Here is a 12,051-nt window from a genome sequence, read left to right as displayed (position 1 = left end):
CGGGATAACAACTCTCACCAACCAACACTGACAACTATATACACAGTTCTGTAAGAACAACAACTTAAAACAACCAACAGTGAAACTAAATACACAGTTCTGTAAAAAGAAACTATGTCAAATTTCTTAAACCAACCAATTGTTACACCTAAATAGACAATTCTGTAAGAATAACAACTTACAACAACCAACAGTTGCAATTAAATACACAGTTCTGTAAGAAGAAACTAAGCCAAACAATTTACACCTAACAAAAACGGTATCTAAATACACTGTTCTAACAGAAGAAACAATTCAAACAACTTACGCCAACCAAAGAGTATGAACCACTTGATCTTGACCCGTTCCGTGAACACAGAGATGAATATCAGCATGTGTAGGTAGGCGGCCTCTATAAATATCCAGATATAGCTGCAGGCCACAGAGTAGTAGAAAATTGCAAAAAACAGGCGACAGGAAAAGTGCTGAAATAGATGCAAGACAAATCAATCAAAAATAGCAAGTATAATTATTCTAAAAGCTTTTTGTTTTACCTTGTATCGTTTTGGACATTCAATTAATTAAAAAAAAAAACAAGAGATGTGTGTTCGTCAGAAACACACTGCCCCCTACAGCGCCGTTTTGAAATAAATTTTTATGCTCCCGGTAGGCTGGCATATAGCAGTTGAACTGTCCGTCAGTCAGTATGTCAGTATGTGTGTATGTGTGAATGTCAGTTTGTCTGTCCGTCCAGAAAAAAAAACTTTATCATTGGCCATAACTTTTTCACTATTGAAGATAGCAACTTGATATTTGGCATGCATGTGTATCTCATGGGGCTGAACATTTTGAGTGGTGAAAGGTGAAGGTCAAGGTCATCCTATAAGGTCAATGTCAAATATATGGCGTCTGTCCATCTGAAAACTTTAACATTGGCCATAACTTTTTCAATATTGAAGATAGCAACTTGATATTTGGCATGCATGTGTATCTCATGAAGCTGCACATTTTGAGTGGTGGAAGTTCAAGGTCAGGGTCATCCTTCAAGGTCGAAGGTAAAAAAAGAGAATTTTTCAAAGTGGCGTTCTCATGAAGCTGCACATTTTGAGTGGTGGAAGTTCAAGGTCAAGGTCATCCTTCAAGGTCAAGGTCATCCTTCAAGGTCAAAGGTCAAAAAAGTTAATTCAAAGCGGCGTTCTCATGAAGCTGCACATTTTGGGTGGTGAAAGTTCAAGATCAAGGTCATCCTTCAAGGTCAAGGTCATCCTTCAAGGTCAAAGGTCAAAAAATATATTTCAAAGCAGCGTTATCATGAAGCTGAACATTTTGAGTGGTGGAAGGTCAAGGTCATCCTTCAAGGTCAAGGTCCTTATTCAATGTCAAAGGTAAAAAAAACAAAAAACATTCAAAGTGGCGTTCTCATGAAGCTGCACATTTTGAGTGGTGGAAGTTCGAGGTCAAGGTCATCCTTCAAGGTCAAAGGTATTTTATTTTTTTAATCAAAGCGGTGCAATAGGGGGCATTGTGTTTCTGACGAACACATCTCTTGTTTGTTTTGTTTTTACCTTTGACCTTGAAGGATGACCTTGACCTTGCTTGAACTTCCACCACTCAAAATGTGCAGCTTCACGAGATACACATGCATGCCAAATATCAAGTTGCTATCTTCAATATTGCAAAAATTATGGCCAACGTTAAAGTTTTTTTTTCGGACGGACGGACAGACTGACTGACGGAGAGTTCAACTGCTATATGCCACCCTACTGGGGGCCATAAAAACTACCGGTAAGTGATGAAATAAATAATAATATTAGGAAAATCAATCCCTACATTTTTTCTCACTAGCTGTATGAGGGACTACTTTTTTCCATTTGACTTTAAATTATGTTTTAATGCATGTCTTCTTGCTATCTATAATAGTAAATAATCAAATAAGAGATGATAAACAGCAGTAAATGTTACCGCTACAGTTACTAGTCATAAATACAAGCAATCAACATTGAATTAAATAACTTGCCCTACCCAGTATCTCTTAATTTTCATGGATTTGTCTTTGCGCATTACCCTGTCATATCAAGACAACTACCAAACAATGAGAAGGGGGTTTATGTTAAACACATATTAAACCCAATAGACTTTTAGCTGGTAATCTTCATTTAAACCTATTTATTTTAGCTTGATTGCATCAAAGGCTAATGCTTATTTGAAATGCTCTCGAGTCCGTTTCCTGGTACTAGAACCAGTACTTGGTGTCTTTGAGAGAGATCTTAAGAACGCTCCCATGGTGGGGATCGTACCCGTGACCTCTCGGTCACTAGGCAGACACCATATCCACTACGCCACGGCGACCTGAGCTGGTCATCTTGATACAAATTTGTTAAATTTCTGAGTATTGAATTCTGTGATCAGCATTGAATTTTTCTCTTCAGGCTGGCTTTCTAAAGCAATTAGATTAACATTTCAAAATAAATTGAGAAGGAACATTTAATTCCTTAAAGTAATCAATGTCAGAACAGCCCTCCTCCATACATCAGTATTTCAACATTTTGAGGAGAATCTTGTTTATGAAAACACATCTTTGCTTTCCATTTTGTGTCCTTGACTTTTTGAACTTTTTTTAAGCCTGTCTTAATATATATTGATTTATGTATGCTTTTTCTGCTCTGTGTAAATAACTCAAATCAACAAGTTGTTAATCTTTATGGTTTTTGGTAGGGCCAGTAGCAGTCCCAACAAATTATGTTTCAACCCATGGTAAATTTTTATTGAAATCAAATATGGCGCTGCAATGTTGATTTATTAACTAAATATCTGCACGTCAAAGAGAAAAAAGTACAGGTCTAAAATGTCTTAAAGTAAACAAGAGTTCTGCGGGCGGAGACATATGCCCCCAAACAGGGCTTTGAACTCGTGACCCCAATTTCAGTAGGGAACATCTTCTGTCCCAGGCCAATGCACATGTGAAGTATCAAGTCATTCGGTCAATGCATTAACAAGTTATTGATCGAAAACAATTTTAACACTTATTGTGACAGTGACTTTTACCTTTGACCTATTGAACCCAATGTCAATAGGGGTCATATACTGTCAAAGGCTAATGCACATGGCAAGTATCAAGCCAATCTGTCATTTCAATGAAGAGCTATTGATAAGAAACAATTTTCCCACTTATTGTGACAATGACCATGACTTTTGACCTAGTGACCCCAATGTCCATAAAGGTCATCTACTGTCCAAGTCCAATGCACATGTGAAGTATCAAGCCATCGGTCAATTCATTGATGAGTTATTGATTGGAAACGATTTTCACACTTATTGTGACAGTGACTTTGACCTTTGACCAAGTGACGCCAATTTTAATAGGGGTCATCTACTGTCCAAGGTGAATGCACATGTGAAGTTTCAAGCCCAGCAGTGAATGCATTGATGAGTTATTGATCTGAAACGATTTTCACACTTATTGGGATAGTGACCTTGACCTTTGACCTAGTGACCCCAATTCAATAGGGGTCATCTACTGTCCAAGGCCAATAAACACGTGAAGTATTAAGCCAATCGGTCAATTCGGAAACAAACTGGTCTACCGACAGACAGACCGACTGACCGACAGACAGACTTACCTCCAGCAAAACAATATACCCCCTCTTCTTCGAAGGGGGGCATAATAGTATTGATAAAACAATCAATTTGTTGGCTTTCTGGGTAATACCGTTTAACATTTATCCTTAAAACAAGGTACTTACAGATCCCTCATTGAAAACCACAGAGTCTGCAGTTTCATTCTGTGTAACGTCAATAGGAAAACCAAGGCCTGAAACATGCATACAAATTGTTAGAATACATCACAGAACATCTAATTGTAGCAATATATAGACGGATATCATATTGTGATAATACATCTCAGAACAGCTGATTTTAGCAATATATAGACGGATATCATATTGTGATTCCTCATGACAGCATCAGAAGGTATATGATAATCAACTCAGGGCTATATCATACTGCGAGAATACATCTCAGGATAATTCTGAAAATTGACGCATATCTGATTTTCAATATCCGATTCTTTTAATAATTGTAATCTTGCAATAAGCCATTAATTCAACTAAATCTTGAACATGGATTAATGCACAACACAAATAAAATATATGGGCACAAATATTTGCTTATGCAAATGTATTTTCTTTACAATTATATTTAATAGTTTGCCAGTAACATATGCATTAAAGCAACTTTTCCATAGATTTTGGATTTTTTTTTTATCTAAAGCTTTTAATTCATGAATGTAAACATTGGAAAAAAGAACTCTGGTATAAAACAAGAATAGAATTTAAGAAACTTTACCCCATCTGGTCTTGAACCAATTAACCTTATGATTAAAAAGGTAATGCCTTTACCACTTGGCCTTTCAGGCTGTTACATCATGTCAAGTATGTTATACTTAATATAAGCAACACACATATTTAAAAACAATATAAAGAAAACAAAGCATTCCAAGTTATTCGATTGCTTTGTGTTTGTAATTCTTTATGAATTACAATTTCGAACAATTTTTGTGTGAAAAAGTCCCATTAAGGTTCCTTAACTGCAATAGTTTGAGTGCAATATGCCAACCAGTGAAAGATGGATCGTTTCCAAAAGTATTTTGACCTTCGTACGGACATTTGGATAGACAATGATAAATCGAGTTTCCTCGGAAAACTTTAATGTATGCATGTAAGTAAAGTGTTGTACCAGATAAACTTGTGCAGCACACACAGGCATTTCAGGGACGACACTTTCGGTTTTAATGGAATTTTTTTGTTTCAAGGAAGTCTTATTCTTTACAATATACAGTTTAGGCGGAAAGTGTTTTCTCCAATTAACCTGTGCAGACTGGACAGGCTTATCAGGGACGACACTTTATGCACACGAATTAAACCCAGTTTTCCCAGATCGAGGTAAAACTGTTCCCACTTGCAAGGAGCATCAATAATTACCTTTGACCATGAAGTTATCCTTTATAAGACTGATGGCAGCTCGCAAGATGAACGAGGCAAACAGGTTGAGGTGGATAGTGTTGCGGGAGCAACGGAGTTTCCTGCAGTACGGAAACACAGAGTGTTTAGTTGAAACCTATTTAATCCTTTCCTCCATAAGAAGCAAAGTGAAAATGGCTTTTGCAACCAGCATTAAACCAGAACAGCCTGCGAGTAACTCGCAGTCTGTTCAGGTTTTATGCTGTTTGCTGCTCATCAGTATCTTATGGTTGAAATGAAGCCTTCAAAACTTGAATCTAGTTAGAAAGGTCTTTAATTAAATGTAACTTTCTAAGGAGGTGCATCAAAATATGTATCTAAGGGGTGAACGGTTAAGCATGATTTCATCGAAAGACTATGATTGCATCCAAAGACTATGATTGCATTGAAAGACTATGATTGCATTGAAAGACTATGATTGCATCAAAAGACTATGATTGCAACAAAAGACTATGATTGCATCGAAAGACTATGATTGCATCGAAAGACTATGATTGCATCGAAAGACTATGATTGCATCGAAAGACTATGATTGCATCAAAAGACTATGATTGCATCGAAAGACTATGATTGCATCGAAAGACTATGATTGCATCGAAAGACTATGATTGCATCGAAAGACTATGATTGCATCAAAAGACTATGATTGCATCAAAAGACTATGATTGCATCAAAAGACTATGATTGCATCAAAAGACTATGATTGCATCGAAAGACTATGATTGCATCGAAAGACTATGATTGCATCGAAAGACTATGATTGCATCAAAAGACTATGATTGCATCAAAAGACTATGATTGCATCAAAAGACTATGATTGCATAGAAAGACTATGATTTCATCAAATGACTATGATTGCATCAAAAGACTATGATTGCATCAAAAGACTATGATTGCATCGAAAGACTATGATTGCATCAAAAGACTATGATTGCATCAAAAGACTATGATTGCATCAAAATACTATGATTGCATCAAAAGACTATGATTGCATCAAAAGACTATGATTGCATCAAAAGACTATGATTGCATCAAAAGACTATGATTGCATCTAAAGACTATGATTGCATCAAAAGACTATGATTGCATCAAAAGACTATGATTGCATCAATAGACTATGATTGCATCAAAAGACTATGATTGCATAGAAAGACTATGATTGCATCAAAAGACTATGGCGTATTGAAATGTTTATGAGTCGGCTTCCTGGGTAGGACCAGCAGTTGGTATGTTCAAGGGAGATCTAAAGAACGCTCCCACAGAAGGGATCAAATCTGTGATCTCCGGGTCGCTAGGCGGCCATCATACCCACAATGCCACGGCGACCTTAAACACAGGGTGTATGAGTCAGCAGTCTCCTGGGGCTAGAGTTCTCAGAATCTTATGACAACTTTAAGTAAGGATAGACTTTTGTGACATTTATGTTTAGCATTTTCCAAAACTAATAAAGAACAACTGAAAGATGCATAGGGAAAGAATAAAATACCTTATTTCTACTCATGACACTACCAATGTTTGTTGTCATAATAATCCAATATTACAGGGTTTTAAATAATTCTCAGGCTTCCAATAATTCATTACTTAAGTTCATTGATAAACTTTAGTAAACTTCAGTTTATGCAGTGGCTGCTTCATAACAATGTTTAAAATAACACAACTTGTTAGATGTTTAAGATTTAATATAAGATTTTACAAAGGAATTGTCCTCAAACTTTGAGTCGAAGAGAAAACTGAACCATCCTGTGGCACTTCACAAATAGAAGCTCTCACTCTCACAAACAAATGATATCCAAATAAAATACATTTTGAACATTTCATTTTAAATTTAAACAAGATGTGTTTGTGAAATACTATGTCCCCCCCCCCCCCCCATATAACTGACCTTGAAGGATGACCTTGACCTTGACCTTTCACCACTCAAAACGTGCAGCGCCATGAGATACACATGCATGCCAAATATCAAGTTGCTATCTTCAATATTGCAAAAGGTATGGCCAATGTTAAAGTTTGACACAAACAAACCAACAAACAGACAGGGCAAAAACAATATGTCCTTCAGTATAGACCTGGGGGACATTAAAACCCTTAAATACCTTTGTTGACAAATTTTTTTTACCAAATGCATGGGAAGAAAATCAGTTGATCAATATTGAATTATGAAATCAGGAATGTGTTATTACAAAATGTATATCATTATTTATATATAGTACAAAAGTGCACAGCACATTACAGTTCTTTCCTTTAGGATGTATTAGATACTTATTTACTGTCATAATTGAAAGCGTAAATGTGGGCTGAAATATTAGCAATATGGCCTAAAGGAAACTTGTTACTCAAGATACCGGAAATATTAATATTAAAAAAATAATGGAAAATATCTGCTGTACATTAGACTGACGGGGATTTATAAGTTAAAGCGCTGTGGGAGATTTCCAAACTAAAATGTTATAATAATGGACACAAGTTCTTTTTTAAATATCAAACATAAGTGCAATATATAATAAAATCTAATGAAATATACAAGAAAATCTAATGAAAATAACATTATTTTGTATGGTTACAACTGATGGATAGTTTTGTCTTTATAAGAAATTTAATATGATTGGGTAGCAAATGAATTTATTTTCTTGCTAAACATCTGTGGCAATTTTTGAAAGATAGTGATATTTAAAACAAGAGATGTGTTTGTCAGAAACACAATGCCCCCTATTGCGCCGCTTTTAAATATTTTTTTATATATTTTGTTTGACCTTTGACCTTGAAGGATGACCTTGACCTTGAACTTCCACCACTCAAAATGTGCATCTTCATGAGAACCCCGCTTAGAAATAATTTTAATTTTTTTACCTTTGACCTTGAAGGATGACCTTGACCTTGAACTTCCACCACTCAAAATGTGCAGCGTCATGAGAACGCCGCTTTGAAATAAATTTTTTAAATTTTTTTTTACCTTGAAGAATGACCTTGACCTTGAACTTCCACCACTGAAAATGTGCAGCTTCATTAGATAAACATGCATGCCAAATATCAAGTTGCTATCTTCAATATTGCAAAAGTTATGGCCAATGTTAAAGTTTTTTTCGAACGGACGGACAGACTGACGTACAGACTGACATACTGACGGACAGTTCAACTGCTATATGCCACCCTACCGGGGGCATAAAACAAACACAAATCATATTGGAATGACATTGCAACAAGAACGCTTTTAATGGGCCCTCAGAGCTTTCACTAAAGGTGATCAGTGGCGGATAAACAGACAGTAAATTGTCTAGGAAGACACTTTAATTAGATATTTTACCTTACAATTTGACCTTGAACTTACGCGTAGCCATCGTATACTTGCATGTTAATACATTTCCTTTCCATGTCTTGACTGTTAACAGTTTTACCAGTTTTTTTTCAAAATGCTTCATTTCATGGGGTTCTTAAAGCTATAAAGACACACAATATTTTGATAAAAATAAATAATTTGTGTTTTGCTTTGACCTCAAAGTATAACCTTGACCTTTAAAGTGGGCATCCAGTTCTTGTGTAGCTTCTTCACATTAATCTCAAGAGTAACATTATTGTCATGGAAGTTAACAATTATTAAATGAATTGGGAAGATATAGCACAGACGGTGTAGTAATACTTTGATTTTAAAGTTTCTTGCACATGACATACTTTCCATTAAAGTTTTAAATATGAGCCATGTTTTTGTTTTAAATCCTACATTTATAGGGAAACGTTTGACATATCAAGTGCCAATGATACTCTTAATAAACCCTAATTGCAACAAATGAACACATTAAGTATTTTTGTCTCCACATTATGTTAAAAAGAAAAACACAACAAATTTTGGATTTTCACTCAATGAGGTAAGTATTTTGGATTTCAATGCTTATTTGGTTAATTTTAAGTATTTTAAGTATCTGGCTCTTAACCCTTTTGCACTTACATATGTATTTTCACACATTTGTAGTCTCTTAGAAAGTAATATTTAATTTAAGACCTTTTTCAATAGATTTAAGTTTTTAAGGCTTCATCTATAAACCATAGATACTGATGAGCAGCAAGTAGCATAAAACCTGAACTGCGAGTTACTCACAGGCTGTTCTGGTTTTATGATGTTTGCACATAGCCATTTTCACTTTGCTTCTAAGTGGGAAAGGGTTAATATACGTTTTCAAACATAACTATGTGCTCATTGTTACTAGAGCCATCTTCTCACTCCACTCATTTTAAAATAAGGAATCAGTTACATGTTTACTAAATCTGAATATTTTGTAATTTTACAAAAGTATATTAACCCTTTGAGCGCTGGAACCGGATTTTAAAGGCCTTTGCAAACAGTTTGGATCCAGATGAGATGCCACAGAACGTGGCGTCTCATCAGGATCCAAACTGTTTGCTATTCTGAAAGTATTCTTTGAAAAAAATCCAAGAAAATGCTTATTTTATAAATTCAGCAGACGACATTTTAGCAGAAGACAAATTTCCCAGCATGCAAAGGGTTCATTTTTACCTGAAGAATACCATGATACCCAATGCAACTATAAGGGATATAAGGGATGTGGCATATCCAATATTGTACATCAGCTGTAACTGCTCAAAGTGTTCCTGAAATACACAAACAATGCAACTATAAGAGATATAAGGGATGTGGCATATCCAATATTGTACATCAGCTGCAACTGCTCAAAGTGTTCCTGAAATACACAATGCAACTATAAGAGATATAAGGGATGTGGCATATCCAATATTGTACATCAACTGTAACTGCTCAAAGTGTTCCTGAAATACACAAACAATGCAACTATAAGAGATATAAGGGATGTGGCATATCCAATATTGTACATCAGCTGCAACTGCTCAAAGTGTTCCTGAAATACACAATGCAACTATAAGGGATATAAGGGATGTGGCATATCCAATATTGTACATCAGCTGCAACTGTTCAAAGTGTTCCTGAAATACACAATGCAACTATAAGGGATATAAGGGATGTGGCATATCCAATATTGTACATCAGCTGTAACTGCTCAAAGTGTTCCTGAAATACACAATGCAACTATAAGGGATATAAGGGATGTGGCATATCCAATATTGTACATCAGCTGTAACTGCTCAAAGTGTTCCTGAAATACACAATGCAACTATAAGGGATATAAGGGATGTGGCATATCCAATATTGTACATCAGCTGTAACTGCTCAAAGTGTTCCTGAAATACACAATGCAACTATAAGAGATATAAGGGATGTGGCATATCCAATATTGTACATCAGCTGCAACTGCTCAAAGTGTTCCTGAAATACACAATGCAACTATAAGAGATATAAGGGATGTGGCATATCCAATATTGTACATCAGCTGTAACTGCTCAAAGTGTTCCTGAAATACACAAACAATGCAACTATAAGAGATATAAGGGATGTGGCATATCCAATATTGTACATCAACTGCAACTGCTCAAAGTGTTCCTGAAATACACAATGCAACTATAAGGGATATAAGGGATGTGGCATATCCAATATTGTACATCAACTGCAACTGCTCAAAGTGTTCCTGAAATACACAATGCAACTATAAGGGATATAAGGGATGTGGCATATCCAATATTGTACATCAGCTGTAACTGCTCAAAGTGTTCCTGAAATACACAATGCAACTATAAGGGATATAAGGGATGTGGCATATCCAATATTGTACATCAGCTGTAACTGCTCAAAGTGTTCCTGAAATACACAATGCAACTATAAGAGATATAAGGGATGTGGCATATCCAATATTGTACATCAGCTGTAACTGCTCAAAGTGTTCCTGAAATACACAATGCAACTATAAGGGATATAAGGGATGTGGCATATCCAATATTGTACATCAACTGCAACTGCTCAAAGTGTTCCTGAAATACACAATGCAACTATAAGGGATATAAGGGATGTGGCATATCCAATATTGTACATCAGCTGTAACTGCTCAAAGTGTTCCTGAAATACACAATGCAACTATAAGGGATATAAGGGATGTGGCATATCCAATATTGTACATCAGCTGTAACTGCTCAAAGTGTTCCTGAAATACACAATGCAACTATAAGAGATATAAGGGATGTGGCATATCCAATATTGTACATCAGCTGTAACTGCTCAAAGTGTTCCTGAAATACACAATGCAACTATAAGGGATATAAGGGATGTGGCATATCCAATATTGTACATCAGCTGTAACTGCTCAAAGTGTTCCTGAAATACACAATGCAACTATAAGAGATATAAGGGATGTGGCATATCCAATATTGTACATCAGCTGTAACTGCTCAAAGTGTTCCTGAAATACACAATGCAACTATAAGAGATATAAGGGATGTGGCATATCCAATATTGTACATCAACTGCAACTGCTCAAAGTGTTCCTGAAATACACAAACAATGCAACTATAAGGGATATAAGGGATGTGGCATATCCAATATTGTACATCAGCTGTAACTGCTCAAAGTGTTCCTGAAATACACAATGCAACTATAAGAGATATAAGGGATGTGGCATATCCAATATTGTACATCAGCTGTAACTGCTCAAAGTGTTCCTGAAATACACAATGCAACTATAAGGGATATAAGGGATGTGGCATATCCAATATTGTACATCAGCTGTAACTGCTCAAAGTGTTCCTGAAATACACAATGCAACTATAAGAGATATAAGGGATGTGGCATATCCAATATTGTACATCAGCTGCAACTGCTCAAAGTGTTCCTGAAATACACAATGCAACTATAAGGGATATAAGGGATGTGGCATATCCAATATTGTACATCAACTGTAACTGCTCAAACTGTTCCTGAAATACACAATGCAACTATAAGAGATATAAGGGATGTGGCATATCCAATATTGTACATCAGCTGTAACTGCTCAAAGTGTTCCTGAAATACACAATGCAACTATAAGAGATATAAGGGATGTGGCATATCCAATATTGTACATCAGCTGTAACTGCTCAAAGTGTTCCTGAAATACACAATGCAACTATAAGGGATATAAGGGATGTGGCATATCCAATATTG

General features: G+C 35.8%; 1 protein-coding gene across 6 annotated transcripts in view; it reads right to left on the bottom strand.

Annotated features, from left to right (window-relative positions):
* Positions 1-12,051, bottom strand: part of LOC127855386 (parathyroid hormone/parathyroid hormone-related peptide receptor-like) — a 158,908-nt gene that overhangs the window by 28,641 nt on the left and 118,216 nt on the right. For all 6 annotated transcript variants that reach the window (XM_052390901.1, XM_052390902.1, XM_052390899.1 and 3 more), the window contains 4 exons: positions 9,505-9,599; positions 4,959-5,059; positions 3,723-3,790; positions 308-464 (listed from right to left, as the gene is read on the bottom strand). In XM_052390901.1, the coding sequence (XP_052246861.1) occupies positions 308-464; positions 3,723-3,790; positions 4,959-5,059; positions 9,505-9,599 (421 nt within the window). The remainder of the gene's footprint in view (positions 1-307; positions 465-3,722; positions 3,791-4,958; positions 5,060-9,504; positions 9,600-12,051) is intronic.

Source organism: Dreissena polymorpha, chromosome 13 (assembly GCF_020536995.1).
Source record: "Dreissena polymorpha isolate Duluth1 chromosome 13, UMN_Dpol_1.0, whole genome shotgun sequence".
Taxonomy (NCBI): Eukaryota; Metazoa; Mollusca; class Bivalvia; order Myida; family Dreissenidae; genus Dreissena; species Dreissena polymorpha.
Note: the sequence above shows the minus strand (reverse complement) of the source record. Positions and strands in the feature narration are given on the sequence as shown.